Below are 18,502 nucleotides of genomic sequence, written 5' to 3' on the forward strand. Positions count from 1 at the left end.
AAGTTACAAAATGTGTGTATCATACTGTTTGTATTAAAGTTGCCAAAGGAAACCAATTATGCTTAACTAGTGTATATTTCCTACCTATTGCTGTTTCTTTTTCGTCGGGAGTTCTCTTTCAATCTTCTCTCCGCCGTCTTCTTCCAAAATGGCTAAAGTTGGCAACTAAGTATGCTAATTAGCAAATAGTTTGTGCTGATTGGCTAATCTAGTCGTCTGCATTACGCGCGTATTCTAAACCGGATCTAACTGGTGCTATACCAAAAAATATTCTTTGCATACATAGCTTGAAAAGTTTGCTGTTGGATCTAACTAACTTCACCCCCTCCCTCTAATCTCAGTTATAGGGCCTAGTTAGTCCATTTGTTATTTTGTTATTTGCTTACACCATATGCAATTGAGTTTAAGATAAGTAACAGCGCCGGATCCATGTAACAACCGTAGAAATACACCCTGAATACTAATTTCAATGTTTATTCTTTATAGAGGGATTTGTCCATTACCACTGTTAGAACATCGTAATCTACTACGCATATTTAATAAATGGTAATGTTTAATAATGATATTCTGTATATATATATTTGGTTTATTGCAAAAAGTAATGTAAAAAACATTGATAATTGTATGAATTTCATAGATCCTTAATGGTGTAAATGTGATAATGTTCAAGTATGTGGTCATACGAAGATTAGAGAAGATTAATATAATAGTAATACTGATGGGTTTTTTTTAATTTAGCCTACTGCCGTATTTATTCGAATAAACGTCTCAGTGCGTTTATTGTTCAGGAAGGTTTTTAGATGGAGGCGTTTATCCGGGAGAGGCGTTTATTTTTTGGTGTAATAATGATAACATGGATGTTTAAATAAATAACCCCTAAATATGAAAAATACAACCCAATTAATATCAAGAAGTGAAGCGAAATACGGTAAAAATTGTATCAAAATGTTTGGTAAATTGTAGATCATGTCAATCAATGAATTCTACTACAAATGAAAATGTGTTGTAGTGATAATATTGTGTATAGTGTATACGCATGTGGCGGGTGGCGAATAAATACGGTATTTAGAACATATAATAATATATCAGTAGATTGTAATTACGGCCTTACACATAGGCTGTAGTCCCATGTAAAATATGATATTGTTTGCGTTATGAATAATTTAATAGTTTTGGTGGGTGACAAATACGTTTTTAGCAAGTCTATTTCTTGCCATAAAAGAATGCGATTTAATCTTCCTTGATATCAAACATTATTCATAAACGACTGATAAAATGAATTGTTACTCCGGCCATTATTATAATTCGGAATTATTTATAAATAAATAATTCTTCTATGTAATATTTAATAATGCCCCGTCTATCTATAGACCAGAGGAATGAGCGAATAGACTGACTAAAACCTTAAATAGAGGGCGCTACACTTGTTTTAATGTTTTATCACAGACATCTTGATTAATACGTAAGCTGCAGATTAAAATTTTTTTTAAAGGTTTATTTTGAAATTTCTATTAGAAACAAATACACAAAGCAATTAAACTGACTTTTTTGTTCTGCATTCTTTTAATAAATTGTACTATAAAAACATCAATAATACAATCAAGAAAACTAAATAATAATTATTAAAAATAATATTTGTTTTTTTATAATTATCGCAAACTACAATAGAAATGTAAAAACTCAACACAAAGATTCCTGATTATCAATTGACTCACTTTTTTTAGTTTTATACTATCTTATGTCCTTGGGCAACATAACACTGTTTAAGCTAAATCAAGAGACAATGATGATTTGATCTGGTACCCATTATTAGAATATGTAACACAAAATTAAAATTATGATCTAATTTTTTATTTTATTAAAAATTAGATTAGAAAACATTCTCAGAATTGCTTGCATCTGGTAGGCCTACCCATAGAAAAGATAATGTTTTCAGAAATGCAAGAATAATTATCTGTGTGACTAATTTGCTTCTTTTATTTGCAAGTATGTTCGTATATGGCACTGGCACTGACACTATTGGGGGTAAATTTTGTTCTATAACACTAGTACAATATTTAGGTTAACAATGCAATATTACACAAATATCAAATGTTTATGTGATGCTGGCCAAAATACAAACTTTTTCATTATATGTTCCTATATTCTATTGAAAATGTTTGTCATTTATTCATTTTATTAGTATAAATTCACATATTAACTATTATTTACACTTGAAGCTTTTGTCTTTGTTTTAAATTTCCTGCTTTATAAGCAACCATTCCTGCTTTGTACACCATAGCTTTTGGAGGCGTGCCTTTATAACTATGCCTTTTGTTTGTTAACATTTTTGATTGGTTGATTTGTTTTATTATGTAATTTTGTGACTTATATATGTTATCCTTTGTTACAATTCTTTTCACCTGATGATGGGCTATGCCCGAAACATGTCGTTAAAATAAATCTATATTGAGGCAGTTTTAACTTATTTGATCTTGATTTTTTTATATATCCTGCCTATGCAGCTCTTTGATTTATATATATATATATACATATATATATACATATATATACATATACATATATATATACATCCACTGATTGTGAGGGCGTTTGTTGTATGAGAGAATGTATCTGGTGGGTGAAAATCTGTGATAATACCATACATGGCTCTGTGGTCTAGTGGTATGATACTCGCCCTGTAAGCGAGAGGTTGCAGGTTCGAATCCAGCCAGAGACATTTTTTCATACAACTAAAAAATATGGAACTTTCGCCAATGAGCTATGCTCGACGCGATTATGAGATCATGTTCCGAATATGAGCACTGTTTCTATAATTTACAGTATGATTTATATATAATTTACACAGTGCTACGCAACATCATTGATTTACATATACAAAATATTATTTAAAAAACCGTTGCGAATTAAAGTTGGAATTTATTCTGACTTGTTAAGCCTCCACTGATTGTGAGGGCGTTTGTTGTATGAGAGAATGTATCTGGTGGGTGAAAATCTGTGATAATACCATACATGGCTCTGTGGTCTAGTGGTATGATACTCGCCCTGTAAGCGAGAGGTTGCAGGTTCGAATCCAGCCAGAGACATTTTTTCATACAACTAAAAAATATGGAACTTTCGCCAATGAGCTATGCTCGACGCGATTATGAGATCATGTTCCGAATATGAGCACTGTTTCTATAATTTACAGTATGATTTATATATATACATATATATATATATATATACATATATATATACATACATATACATATACATATACATATACATATACATATACATATACATATACATATACATATACATATATATATATATATACACATTAGGCAATGAACATTAAATCGAAACCGCCCGGTGATATACTGAAATTTTATTAATTAATTTGAAACGATAAAGATGAGGAAATCTGTGAGAATGAGAAAAAGTCGCCCAAACCGAGAATCGAACTCGGACCGCCTGCTTGATATGCAGATGTCCTAACCATTAGACCACTGAGGCTTTCATGGTATTGTTATATATAACAGGTTGAAATTATCAGACCGTTGGGATAGAGTGCTCAATACCAAGGTAGAGCATAAATAAATAAAATAACAGCAGAAAACTTGGTTACTTCATTGTTTTTGGAACGAAAAACTAAGAAATGCAACGGAACTCAGTAAATATATATGGACACTTAAAGACTCTAAAACAAATTACTCAATTAAATGGAAAATTATAAAGAAATGCAAACCTTACTCAAATATTAACAAAAGATGTAATTTATGTATATATGAAAAGTATGTTATTATATGTCAACCAGAGCTATGCTCACTGAACCGTAAAAACAAGTTAGTCTCTACTTGTAGACATAGGAAAAAATTCTTACTAAATTGCAGATCCAAACAGTTTATCTAAAACAATAGGCTATTGTATACGACTTCCTGATGACTCACTTTTATTAAGCACTATGAGACAACTGTGTCACTTATGTTTTATATTTCACCTGAAGAGTGCGGCCAGCTACATGCTGGTCGTACGAAACAAATTTGTAGTGATTAAAACAATGAAGTAACCAAGTTTTCTGCTGTTATTAGGTTATATGCATGATATGCATATAACCTCTTGATTCTGTCAAAATCTTTATTTATTTATTTATTTATTTATTCTTTCCTTAGCACTATTTTGTCCGTGCATTATCTTGGCATCAGTTTAATCTAGCTAAGTCAATTTTTCAGAGTATATTCCTTATGGCCAGGAATCGATGTGGTTATATTTTCACGATGCGTAATCAAAAATTACGCGGTCTACGCGCGATTTTACGAAATCACGTTTGTAATCATATCTTCACAAGCGTGAATCACAATTAAACAAAATTTGGTACTCATAAATTTCAGGTCATATTTCATCATATGGCAATAAAATTACGTGCGTAGCGCATATAACGCTTGCGTACGCGCGCTTAAAATGTTCAAAATTGTCAAAATTTATTTTCGATGAAATTAGAGTACGTTTCAGGCAATTTTAAGCGTTTAAAAAATTGCCATGAGTGCGCACAATTTTGCACGCGCACTGCGCGTTAAACGTTAATGCGCACTCTTTTTGCCGGATTTCTGTTTTACAATCTTTCTTTAATAATATCCTCATATTTGGTTCAGGTTTCAACTCGAAATTGCGTTATACGGGCACATCAAAAGTGACTGGCTACGCACGTATAAGTTAACAAAATGGTGAAAATATGCTAAATTTTAAAATTAATATATATCGTCAGAATGCAGGGGAACACCTATTTTTTATTTCATTTTCTTGAAGTGTATGTATCATATGTATGATTTATTATCAAATTAAGAGAACAAAACTTGATTAAGTCATCATTAATTGCATATTAAATTTAAAAAAAATAATTTCGACAATCAAACAAATTATGACATTTTCTTAGGCCAAAATAACAAACTTAACATTAACTTTCTTCCTTCCAAAGTTCATATATTAAAGTTAAAAGTATATAGTTTGACAGTGCATCATTTGTTTACATTTTAAAGATGTCATCATAGTAAAAAATTATAATTCATTGCGGTATGTAATAATCTATTTCCACCAAACTGGTTACTGCATAGTAAATACACGGAGGAATTTTTCTACAACTTTTAGTCAGTGGTGTATGGCTTGATGGTCTGTGCTCGTGTCTATGGCATTCAAGGTACCGAGATCGAGTCTCACCTTGGGAAACGAAATAAGATTTTTTTTTTATTATCCGTATTGTTTGTTCAAATTTATTTCTTAGTGTATAGATTATACACATGATTTATAATGAAATCTAGATAAAAATTAACTTATGTCTTTATTATTATGTAACAACAAATGTGGTTTATGACATTATACGCATATGGATCTTTGATCGGATTGTGATACCGGCTATGGTGGTCGCGTCCTATCATATAATATAAATAATTAAAGATTCTGAGAAAATCAATCAATCAATATATCTTTTAAAAATTAATTATCTTTATTTAAATCAATGCATATAACCTATAATTCGTCATAGTGACGAATTAAATCTAGTTTTATTTATTTATATATATATATATATACATTATACTACATTTGACCTGCCTTGTGATACAAAATAGATAAGCTAAACCTCAATAACAAATGTTTCAAAAGACTCTTTCACTAATGACTAGAGGGTACTATGAATAGTAAATTACCGTACTATCAAAGTACCCAAATATGGTAGTGATGTGCCCAAATATGGTAGTGATGTGCCCAAATATGGTAGTGATATGATCACATTTTATTTTCACATAAAGTTTGATAGTGTAGACAGCGCATTAGGATATCTTACTACAAATTGTTTAATACACAGCATTGCAGAATATTATATTATGGATTTATACCAAGAAAGTGTAATTTGCAGCTCCTACTTGCCATGATAATATGCTGTACTGTTTTACGGGAGAAGGTTCTGGATAGTTCTGCTATTTTTTCAGTCAATTTATGTTCTTCATCTATTTATCCTTTAGGAACTGGTTAAAAATCTAGAAGCTAAAATATTAATCAACAAAGGTGAAAGTTAGAAACAAATAATGAATTGAATTTAAATTCTTTGATTATTATTATTATTATTTTATTTATATAGCGCTTTTCCAAATTAGTATAAAATGATCAAAGCGCTCAGTTAGATGGTACGGTACATTCACAGTAAGTACTGTATACAAATTGAGCCAACATTAGGTGGAGGGACTATCCCGGGGAAAGACTGGTTCAGGGAAAAAAAATATTGGCAAGCAATTCTTTTAAAAACTATCTATAGAAAGGCCTACATCTAGATCAAATGTCATTACTGGGACTATACCCAGGGATATGCCTGTTTGTGAAATCGGACATAAAGTAGTGGGTGGGTTTAAACCTGAAGTGGGATAATAACTTGAGGATATACGGGTATGGTTGTACTCACTAACTGTGGTAAGATCTTCTCCATATGTTGTACATCAACTACTGCTGCTCCTTCAGAACTAGCTTGTTCTGCACTTCTCCCAGCACCCTCTGTTCAAATAATCACAATAATTACTCAAAACTCAAACATTTATTCATCATACAACAAGAGGAAATTACAGTGCGTGCACTGCACAAAAAATTGTAATAAAATGTCAAAAAATACACCAAAAATCATTCACCTTTTAAAATTAAATTGTCTTCATTTTAGAAATGAAAGAAGATGGTGGTTTGTGCGAGAGACTGTTGTCATTAAACATCCACTTCGAATTATGCATGATGGTTGGCTTTCGTCATCCAAAATGCAATTGAAACAGTTGGGACAATAACAACAATGTATATCATAAAATAATAAGAAGAACAGTAGGACAGTATACAGTAGTATTTATTATATTATTTATTATATTTTATTATAATTTTTGATGAAATAAAATTATTATAATTTTTGATGAAATAAAATTATAATTTTTGATGAAATAAATAAAAATAAAATAAAAAATAATCATTTAAACAACAAGGTAAAAATAAAATTTGATTATGTATGTCTTACCTTTTTCCAGTTGTATTATGTTTTTTTCAATGCGGCAATATAAGATTAAAGCTCTGTCTACACAATCAAACTTTATGTGACAAAAAAAAGTGGTCATATTACTACTATATTTGGCCATATCACACTTTTTGTCAAACTAGTTGGATAGTGTAGACAGAGCATTATAGTGTATAAATAAATGAGTTAATTTTACCTTTTGCAAATATTCTGAGAAATTCAACACATAATTTAACAGCATCATTACTCACTATAATGAAGAAAGAAAATGTGCAATCTATTTATGAAGTAGAAGAGTATTAGATCAATTAGCCATGACTAATTAAAACAATCTTTGTGTATGTTCAGACCTACAACTTTATGGTCTTATATCATCATGGGATAAAGTGAGTTCTCATTTTAATTACAGTAGCATTGCACTGTTCATACTGGAAAACTTTTACAGCTCTGTTTCAATTAATTTGATTGGTTGGTTATTATATTTTACTTCTGTATCTTGTAACAAGAGTTTCCATATTGAACTCAATGTTCACTGGCAGTTTCAGACCTCAGCTGAGTTGTACACTCCATATGATACAAAACCATACATTTAAAGGTCTGTGCAGTATTCAACAATCACACTTAAGTGACATATTTCCCTTAAATATTAAGTATTTCACTTAAGTCGATAAATATTTAAGTACTTACCTTAAATTATTCACTTATATAGGAGATTTATTTAATTTTAAGGGTATGGTATGGTGAATAGTCACAGGACTTTTCAAATGAGGTGGGTTGGGGGAGGGGTGGACATTTTTTAAATGCCTTGTGTGTTTTTTGATACATTCCATACGCAAAAAACAAGAACGCTCATTTATAATTTCAATGGCCTTGGTTGGTGGCATTTAATGGTATAGGCCCTACTTACATTTTGTTTTTCCATCTGTAAAGTGCATTCGTAGAATTTTATCAATTGTTGACTGCAAAAAAAATATAAATTATCAGAGATATTTAGACCTCTGGTATTATGATACTGGAGATGGCTTTGGCCTAGCCTTAGCCTATTAAATAAGAATCAATTTATTACATCATTAGGCCTATATGTATGTTGGTTTCCTGAAATTGAAACAGATCAGGGTAATACTAATAATTTCCACATGATCTGAACCAGGATAACCTAACTAGGGTAGCCTACTAGTGTAGGCAACTAGGTACTACTAGTTAGGTTCGAAACTGGCTGTGTGCCTAGTAGTATAATACTAGTAATACACCTATGGCGATGCCTGTCTTTACGTATTTATGTACAATTTAAGTTAAGTCGCCTCGCCTAGCTAGCTACTAGGCCCTCTTAACTTAGTCTTATGCCTTGTTAGACCTGGCCCTTTAGCAGTAGGCAGGCTTTGACCTAAAAAGTATAGTACCAGGCCTATACTACACTACTAGAGCTAGCAGGGCCTACTAACTAGCTAGGCCTAGCTAGTAGGCCCACTAGTACTAAGTAGGCCTAGCTATAGGCCTAGCTAGGCTACTTACTTAGCTACTAGGCCTAGCCTACTAGGCTAGGCCTAATAAGCTGGAAATGCTAGCCTAGCTAGCTAGGCTAGGCCTACAGGCCTAGGCCTAGCTAGGCCTACTACTACTATAGGCCTATTCTATAGGCCTATACAAATTAACAGTGCACAGCTGCTTTAAAAGGCCCAGAAAATACATCACGAAATTAGAAATATAAGACGGTACACTATATGTTACATACATATATGTTACATACCAATTTGAACGTTGCACCCTGCTCTTCTTCGTCTGCCATTTTTGTTTTCTTTTCAAAGTTTCGCGCACTCTCTCAATGTAGTTGACTTCCGGCCTCGTGTCAAACGATGTCACTCTCCGACCTTCTACCTCATAATTGACGTTCGATGATTGGTCAGACAGCGGAGAGTGGCTTTTTTCTTAACTAATATTCATTATGCCGAAATGATCCTCATATATCTTTATTATGGTAATAATATATATTATAAAATAAAAAAAGTATAAAATACTCTAAAATCTAACGTCAACACTACAATAACAAACAATGATGAGCAAATTATGATGAGTAGTCGTGGCCGAGTGGTTAAGGCGATAGACTAGAAATCTATTGGGGTCTCCCCGCGCAGGTTCGAATCCTGCCGACTACGAAATTTTTTTAAATCATTTTTTATGTTTATACATTAATACATTAATTGTGTTTATATTTTTCCTATGTGCAATTCATTGCATTTCTCTTTCAAAGTTTACTTCCACTAAACGGTACAAACAATGCTTTTTTGTGTCAATTTTTAACAGTTGTTTATTTTATATTTGAGCCTTTATATCATATTACGATTTGGTTTCCTGAAGATTTCTTTTTATTAGGAAAAAAAAAAGCTAGTATCATAAGTTATCTAAATGAGTTTTGGAATTTTCTATTTTATTAAAATATTAACAATTATTATGTCATTTATGACTTTTTTTCACTTGCGTTGCGTTACGTCATTGTGTTGCGTCGCTAGTGGGAACCACGCTTAACTGTCTATAACTTCGCTTGTCATTGGTTAAAACGCTTGCGTTTACGTCCTTGCGCGTTACGTTCTAGTGGGAACCAAGCTTTACCTAAGTTTGTTTTCAATCGTCGTAGTCTGGTACGATATGGGTGTACATCTATTATAGTAGGACTATAGAGGTGAACTAAGTTAGAGGTGGACATGTAATCACAAGCCGAAGGAACACATCATAAAGATTGCTTTACCATGAAGACACGGTTCTCTGGGGAAAATACTTATTTCTATATTGAGAAAATATTATACTTATCTGATAGAAATAAATAATGGATAAGAAATAATTATTTATTTATATGGAGAAATATACTTAATGTAAAATACATACATGATTTTAATCTTCAGATCCTCGTGATTTCGCACATGAAGGACACTCTGGTATCTTTTATATAAAAGGCTAGTGTTGCCCGAAAGCTCTGCAAATGTTTCTGGCTGTTTATTTATCGTTTTGTACCTATTATTTAGCAGGATTTTTGCCTATTTTATTTTGTATCTCCATTGAGATCCAGCCACATACCCACATCACTGTCATTTTTTCAGTATCCTTTTGATTTACATATAATTATATTTATTATTCAGCCTATTATAATACAATAGATTTTCAACGCACACGAGACCCCACCATTAATTGTTTTTATATGATTTGACAGACAGGTTTATTCACACACAGGTGATATTACTCCTATAGGCCTTTACAGAAACCAGTAAAATCCATTATAAAAGCTTTGATCTCCAGTGGGGAGCCTTATCCCAGTGTTAATACAGGGAGTTGTAAACTCCCTGGTTAATAGATATACAGAATTGAGTTCGTTGGACGTCTAACTATTGCGTTTGTTGTACACCTGACTATTGTGTTCGTCGTACTTCTGACTATTGCGTTCGTTGGACGTCTGGCTATTGCGTTCATTGTTCGTCTAACTATTACGTTCGTTGTTCGTCTTGACTATTGCGTTCGTTGTGTACGTCTGGCTAACTATATTGGGTTCGTTGACGACGTCTGTCTGTTGCGATCGTTGTAGGCTTCGTCTGGCTATTGAGTTCGTTGTACGTCTGACTATTGCGTTCGATGTACGTCTGGCTATTGCGTTCGTTGTTCGTCTGACTAGTTCGTTCATTGTACGTCTGACTATTGCGTTCGTTGTTCGTCTGACTAGTTCGTTCATTGTACGTCTGACTAGTGCGTTCGTTGTACGTCTAAATATTGCGTTCATTGTACGACGTCTGACTATTGCGTTCGTTGTTTGTCTGGCTATTGCGGTCTTTGAACGTCCGACTATTGCGTTCGTTGTACGTCTGACTATTGCGTTCGTTGTACGTCTGGCTATTGCGTTCGTTAGACGTGTGACTATAATATTGCGTTCGTTGTACGTCTGACTATTGTGTTCGTTGTTCGTCTGGCTATTGAGTTCGTTGTAGGCCTACGTCTGGCTATTGCTTTCGTTGTACGTCTCACTATTTGCGTTCGTTGCTTGTTTGACTATTGCGTTCGTTGTACGGCTGGCTATTGCCTTCGTTGTACGCCTGACTGTGACTATTCCATTCGTACTTTAAAAAGTCTCTGTTCTTTGCTCTTTCCTCTGATATTTGACAAACAACAGAGGCACATTTGGCAAACATAATAGTTCAAATTGCTGGTCACTTAGCATTGAGTTTTAGCATTAAGTTATTATGATGCAATATAACTCAATTCATGTTTTTCAATCACTTTTAGAAAAGGTTACTCACTGTGTAGTTACACTGTCTATTCTAGCTCTTCAACCTCTATTATTGGTTCCATGATTCTTGCAACTCTACTAACGTTTCGAAATTTATGTTTATTTCTAATTAAAAAGGTTTTTTGACCGCTTCCACTAGGTTTATTTTCTTTCACAACAGGAGCCCGTCTGTACTCGACCGTCATACCACAAATTTTCTGTAGTCTTCGCATATAGCAATCCTGATCAAATCGAACGTCGTCAATTTGGTCTTGAACCGTGTTAATTTTCTGCAGGTTGTACGAAACCATTTCCATCCGTCGACTGGATTCACGCCTAAGCTTTGAGGCGATTAAATCAAGAACTTCGCCTCGATGCAAGCCATGGCAATCAGGAACCGGATTCTGACAAATTCTAGCCCAGTCTGATCTTGCTCGCTCAACCTGTTGGATCAAACATTTGCTGAGAGTGACGATGGAATTAAGTTGTTGATCGACGTGGGTTAGAGGACTTGCATCTACATCATACTCTTCACTTGGATCCTCTTGATCTTCCAGAAAGTGTACTACAGCGTCTTTATCCTTCTCGGTGACGTCATCACAATACATTCTTACATTGTCCCAATATGTGGAATACTCCAGCTCCTCCATGTCTTTCTTTATTTCGAAAGAGTCAAACGATTCCTCTTTTTCGTCATCATTGAAATCCAGTGTGTTGGTGTGCACTGTCAACTGTTCGTTGTCTTCCGTTTTCTCTGTCTTAACTGTCAATTTTGCTGATACGTGGTCAATGCTGTTGGAGGCTCGTACGTCGCGTTCTGCCTGTACGCATTTGCTCAACATTTTCACTTCCTTGGTGTTTACTGATTTGTCTGCCATTTCAAATGAACGTGTCATTGTGCCACTCTCTGTCAACTCTTTTTTGAGTGTCTGTGTCTCGTCATCAACCATTTTTGGTTTGACCTTTTTACTTCTGCCTTTTTTGGTGAGACGTGCCAATCTAAAGGCTTCACTAAGCTTTCCTCTCTTTTTCTTCGTTGGCTTCTCTTCTTCATTGGAAGTTTCTGCATCAGGTCCTGTTGATGTCTGTGAAACTGTGCTGTCCATCTTCTCCTCCAAAGAAGTCTCCGAAGCAGTAGATAGTTCAGGGCTTTTGGTAGCACCAACTGATGCAGCTTTGGCGGATGGTGGGCGTTTAGATGACGCAATACCAATTGAGAAATCATCATCTTCTCCCATTACGTTTCTAATTTCTACTTGAAGGGCATCCCATTTTCTGACTTCTCTTTCTCGTTTCAGTTCTTCCCTTCGACGGCGTCGAGCAGCGGGGTTCTCAGAGCCAGGAATATTTTCTTCCACTCTACTGAATGATTTAACACCAGACTTAGTAATTCTACCAACTGTTGTATATCTAGCTGCTGACGATGTACTTGCAACAGCTTGACCAGTAGTAGGCCCACTGGTTGTAGCGGCATTTGAATCTTCATTGGAAACAACCTGGATAACAAACAAATATATATAATATAAACAAAATTATGTATTAGTATGGTTAAATTACAATGTGATCGGGAATAAACGGTTTGCTTACCTGCTGTTGTCGACGGTTAAAGAATCTACGAAACCGTGCAAAGCGACGCCACCATGGAGAGGATGGACGTGCCTATCAATAAATAAGATAAAAATCGTAAAAAACAACTTCTTAATAAACCATTAAATGCCTATGACCCCGACTAGGCTACACCTCGTTTGCACAACAAGACTATCGAACACCACTTCTGCGCACTCTTGTCTTCTATAAAATTTCACGCAGTACCTTCTTAAAAGTATCGCTTAAAATCAAGCATTCTTTACTCACGTTTTCTTTCCGATATTCTTCATTTTGTTTTTGTCGTTTATCAACTGATTGTTTACTTTCAGCCATCGTAATGAAATAAAATCTCTTTTCGAGTATAATTATCGAATATTTAACTAAGAAATCACTACGTCTGGATTGAGTTCGTTGTACGTTTGACTATTGCGTTTGTTGTGCACGTCTGGCTATTGCTTTCGTTGTACGTCTGACTATTGCGTTCGTTGTACGTCTGACTATTGCGTTCGTTGGACGTCTGATTATTGCGTTCGTTATACATCTAACTATTTCGTTCGTTGTACGTCTGGCTATTGCGTTCGTTATTCGTCTGGCTATTGCGGTCTTTGGACGTCTGACTATTGCGTTCGTTGTACGTCTGACTATTGCGTTCGTTGTACGTCTGGCTATTGCGTTCGTTAGATGTGTGACTATAATATTGCGTTCGTTGCACGTCTGACTATTGCGTTCGTTGTACGTCTGGCCATTACGTTCGTTGTGTACGTCTGACTATTGCGTTCGTTGTACGTCTGACTATTGCGTTCGTTGTACGTCTGGCTATTGCGTTCGTTAGATGTGTGAATATAATATTGCGTTCGTTGCACGTCTGACTATTGCGTTCGTTGTACGTCTGGCCATTACGTTCGTTGTGTACGTCTGGCTATTGCGTTCGTTGTTCGTCTGGCTATTGAGTTCGTTGTAGGCCTACGTCTGGCTATTGCTTTCGTTGTACGTCTCACTATTTGCGTTCGTTGTTTGTTTGACTATTGCGTTCGTTGTACGTCTGACTATTGCGTTCGTTGTACGTCTGGCTATTTCGTTCGTTAGACGTGTGACTATAATATTGCGTTCGTTGTACGTCTGACTATTGTGTTCCTTGTACGTCTGGCTACTACGTTCGTTGTGTACGTCTGGCTATTGCGTTTGTTGTTCGTCAAGCTATTGAGTTCGTTGTAGGCCTACGTCTGGCTATTGCTTTCGTTGTACGTCTCACTATTTGCGTTCGCTGTTTGTTTGACTATTGCGTTCGTTGTTTGTCTGGCTATTACGTTCGTTGTACGCCTGACTGACTATTCCATTCGTACTTTAAAAAGTCTCGGTTCTTTGCTCTTCCCTCTGATCTTTGACAAACAACAGAGGCACGGGACATTTGGCAAACATCATAGTTCAAACTGCTGGTCACTTAGCATTGAGTTTAGCATTAAGTTATTATGATGCAATATCACTCAATTCATGTTTTTCAATCACTTTTAGAAAAGGTTACTCACTGCGTAGTTACACTGTCTATTCTAGCTCTTCAACCTCCATTATTGGTTCCATGATTCTTGCAACTCTACTAACGTTTCGAAATTTATGTTTATTTCTAATTACAAAGGTTTTTTGACCGCTTCCACTAGGTTTATTTTTTTTCACAACAGGAGCTCGTCTGTACTCGATCGTCATACCACAAATATTCTGTAGTCTTCGCATATAGCACTCCTGATCAAATCGAACGTCGTCAATTTGGTCTTGAACCGTGTTAATTTTCTGCAGGTTGTACGAAACCATTTCCATCCGTCGACTGGATTCACGCCTAAGCTTTGAGGCGATTAAATCAAGAACTTCGCCTCGATGCAAGCCATGGCAATCAGGAACCGGATTCTGACAAATTCTAGCCCAGTCTGATCTTGCTCGCTCAACCTGTTGGATCAAACATTTGCTGAGAGTGACGATGGAATTAAGTTGTTGATCGACGTGGGTTAGAGGACTTGCATCTACATCATACTCTTCACTTGGATCCTCTTGATCTTCCAGAAAGTGTACTACAGCGTCTTTATCCTTCTTGGTGACGTCATCACAATACATTCTTACATTGTCCCAATATGTGGAATACTCCAGCTCCTCCATGTCTTTCTTTATTTCGAAAGAGTCAAACGATTCCTCTTTTTCGTCATCATTGAAATCCAGTGTGTTGGTGTGCACTGTCAACTGTTCGTTGTCTTCCGTTTTCTCTGTCTTAACTGTCAATTTTGCTGATACGTGGTCAATGCTGTTGGAGGCTCGTACGTCGCGTTCTGCCTGTACGCATTTGCTCAACATTTTCACTTCCTTGGTGTTTACTGATTTGTCTGCCATTTCAAATGAACGTGTCATTGTGCCACTCTCTGTCAACTCTTTTTTGAGTGTCTGTGTCTCGTCATCAACCATTTTTGGTTTGACCTTTTTACTTCTGCCTTTTTTGGTGAGACGTGCCAATCTAAAGGCTTCACTAAGCTTTCCTCTCTTTTTCTTCGTTGGCTTCTCTTCTTCATTGGAAGTTTCTGCATCAGGTCTTGTTGATGTCTGTGAAACTGTGCTGTCCATCTTCTCCTCCAAAGAAGTCTCCGAAGCAGTAGATAGTTCAGGGCTTTTGGTAGCACCAACTGATGCAGCTTTGGCGGATGGTGGGCGTTTAGATGACGCAATACCAATTGAGAAATCATCATCTTCTCCCATTACGTTTCTAATTTCTACTTGAAGGGCATCCCATTTTCTGACTTCTCTTTCTCGTTTCAGTTCTTCCCTTCGACGGTGTCGAGCAGCGGGGCTCTCAGAGCCAGGAATATTTTCTTCCACTCTACTGAATGATTTAACACCAGACTTAGTAATTCTACCAACTGTGGTATATCTAGCTGCTGACGATGTACTTGCAACAGCTTGACCAGTAGTAGGCCCACTGGTTGTAGCGGCATTTGAATCTTCATTGGAAACAACCTGGATAACAAACAAATATATATAATATAAACAAAATTATGTATTAGTATGGTTAAATTACAATGTGATCGGGAATAAACGATTAGCTTACCTGCTGTTGTCGTCTATTTCGACGGTTAAAGAATCTACGGAACCGTGCAAAGCGACGCCACCATGGAGAGGATGGACGTGCCTATCAATAAATAAGATAAAAATCGTAAAAAACTTCTTAATAAACCATTAAATGCCTATGACCCCGACTATAGGTTACACCTCGTTCGCACAATAAGACGATCGAACACCACTTCTGCACACTCTTGTCTCCTATCAAATTTCACGCAGTAGCCTACCTTCTTAAAATCAAGCATTCTTTACTCACGTTTTCTTTGCGATATTCTTCATTTTGTTTTTGTAGTTTATCAACTGATTGTTTATTTTCAGCCATCGTAATAAAATAAAATCTCTTTTCGAGTATAATTATCGAATATTTAACTAAGAAATCACTAAGATAAGTTACTTTCCAGCGTGCTTAGAAAGAATGATAAGGTTTGTTGACACCGTACCTCCTTGGTAACTTTGTGTACGATCCTCCCTATGGTAACGTTACGCGCGCGTAGTTTAGGCATGGAAACTGTGACGCGTTGTAAAAGTAAGTCCACACCACGAGAGACAGCGCCGCACCAAGTGTTTCATTATAAATACCGTAATAATAATTGCCATTATTCTTTAAAAAAAAATTATATAAAGCGATGCTGTATAAAATAATTATATATTGCATAGGCCTACACAATCCTTTTAATAATCCCTAAAGCGTGGTTCCCACTAGCGACGCAACACAAGGACGTAACGCAACGCAAGAGAAGTGACCAATCACAAGCGATGGCTTATTCGCTTGTGATTGCTGACTGTCTATAACTTCGCTTGTCATTGGTTAAAACGCTTGCGTTGCGTTTACGTCCTTGCGTTACGTTCTAGTGGGAACCAAGCTTTAGTAGTGTTAACAAGTTACGGATCAAATAGTCTACACTTGATAAATAACTGTTTTATCATCTTCTGTATTCTGTACCTTTTAAATTACTATTTACACAAAAAAAAAATCTCACGATCAATTTCAACATCTTTTAAATTTGGTATCAATTAGCTTTGTGTATTCTCGACGCTGATTAGTCCATTGAAATTCATTCGATTAATACTGCGCCCTCTATGTGTCCAAGCTTAAACTTTCTTCTAGTCTTGTTTGTAAATGATTTATGACTGTCTCGTATGACTCGTATAAATGTGTATTTTTTCAAACTCAAGAAACAGTGTGCTAGCCAAAATTAACATGAACATTAAAAGACTTTCAGGTAAATAAAACTCATGATACATCATAATATATACATTTCAATATTCATTACGTCGTATGGATGGTTAAATTGCTAATTGTAATTAATAAGAATCAATCAAATGTAGTTGTGATTCCAAATCACAGTATACGAATAGATAGTGTGAAAAATATCGTTTGTTGCACTGAAATTGTGTTCGTTCGTCTGTCACCACAGTGTACGCCCTCCATAGGTCTTGTTGTGCAATACTTTAAATGCACAAGGGCGAATCATGTACAACAGTTCAATCTCATAATGGTCAGGTGTAAAATCAATCCCATCGTGTTCTCTCAAGCTTTAACATGACTTTGTTAATCATGCAAATAAACAAACCAACTAAAATAATAATTAATTGTTATTACGTTTAGTCTCCACATACTCCCAAATCCGCTCACCACCCGCCCCACCAAATTACGTAACAACTTGCTAAACTTGTTATTAAGCGCGCGTGGTTCCCACTAGCGACGCAACACAATGACGTAACGCAACGCAAGTGAATTGACCAATCACAAGCGATGGCTTATTCGCTTGTGATTGCTAACTGTCTATAACTTCGCTTGTCATTGGTTAAAAGGAGTTGTTATTAATAATAACAACTCCCTGGTTAAAACGCTTGCGTTGCGTTTACGTCCTTGCGTTACGTTCTAGTGGGAACCAAGCTTAACTGTCTATAACCTCGCTTGTCATTGGTTAAAACGCTTGCGTTGCGTTTACGTTCTTGCGTTACGTTCTAGTGGGAACCAAGCTTTAAAAACATGATAAACGTAATATATTGATAGACATATGGATATCGTATACTGCCCAACCTTCGACGTAAAATTTCAAAGAAGATGGCGACTCTGGATTTGCCATGATTCAACCCATACGCCTAATGTATTCGAATGTTATTATAAAAAAAATACACCAAGAATTATTAGTTTTACATAACATAAACATTAAAAAGGCACTATTTATAAGCATAACACAATTAGCGCCCCCAAACGGTTTATTATGATTTTATACCAGTGATTTGTAATAGCCAATATCTCTCTGTTTCAAACTAAACTGGATGCCACCGTTTTCGCCACTCCCTCTATTTATTATTACTATATAAGGAGGTTTCGCAAGGCTAACGATAACGAAAACGGATACGTCCCACATTTTGTGACGTATCCGTTTTCGTCGTTTCAGAAACCCTGGATCTGACACAACACACCAAACTCATGAGGCCTATTCCATTTGCCCATCTTGATACCATTACATGTACAGGTAATAAAACAGTGAGTTATCGCGGCTAAAAACAATCACGCCCTCAGTGTTTTGGAGTGCAAATTG

General features: G+C 35.6%; 1 protein-coding gene and 1 non-coding gene across 2 annotated transcripts; one reads left to right on the plus strand and one right to left on the minus strand.

The window, feature by feature from the left end:
* Window positions 1-5,593: 5,593 nt before the first annotated feature.
* LOC140063097 (centromere protein X-like) lies at window positions 5,594-8,812 on the minus strand. The gene is made up of 5 exons (XM_072109531.1): window positions 8,769-8,812; window positions 7,929-7,980; window positions 7,218-7,271; window positions 6,437-6,525; window positions 5,594-6,024 (listed from the first exon to the last, which is right to left on the minus strand). Exons 1-5 carry the CDS (start codon window positions 8,805-8,807, stop codon window positions 6,010-6,012), a joined length of 249 nt encoding a protein of 82 aa, XP_071965632.1. The 5' UTR covers window positions 8,808-8,812; the 3' UTR covers window positions 5,594-6,009.
* Window positions 8,813-9,092: 280 nt separating this feature from the next.
* Window positions 9,093-9,174, plus strand: Trnas-aga (transfer RNA serine (anticodon AGA)). The gene has a single exon. It is a non-coding gene; the product is annotated as a tRNA-Ser (tRNA).
* Window positions 9,175-18,502: the final 9,328 nt, after the last annotated feature.

The sequence above is a fragment of the Antedon mediterranea genome, chromosome 11 (genome assembly GCF_964355755.1).
Source record: "Antedon mediterranea chromosome 11, ecAntMedi1.1, whole genome shotgun sequence".
Classification (NCBI taxonomy): domain Eukaryota; kingdom Metazoa; phylum Echinodermata; class Crinoidea; order Comatulida; family Antedonidae; genus Antedon; species Antedon mediterranea.

Coding starts and splice junctions, on each gene's coding strand:
- LOC140063097 (XM_072109531.1), bottom strand. CDS start 8,807: ATGGCAGACGAAGAAGAGCAGGGTGCAACGTTCAAATTG. Junction 7,981..8,768: donor AGGGTGCAACGTTCAAATTG/GTATGTAACATA, acceptor TTTTTTTTGCAG/TCAACAATTGATAAAATTCT. Junction 6,526..7,217: donor TCTCAGAATATTTGCAAAAG/GTAAAATTAACT, acceptor TTATTTGAACAG/AGGGTGCTGGGAGAAGTGCA.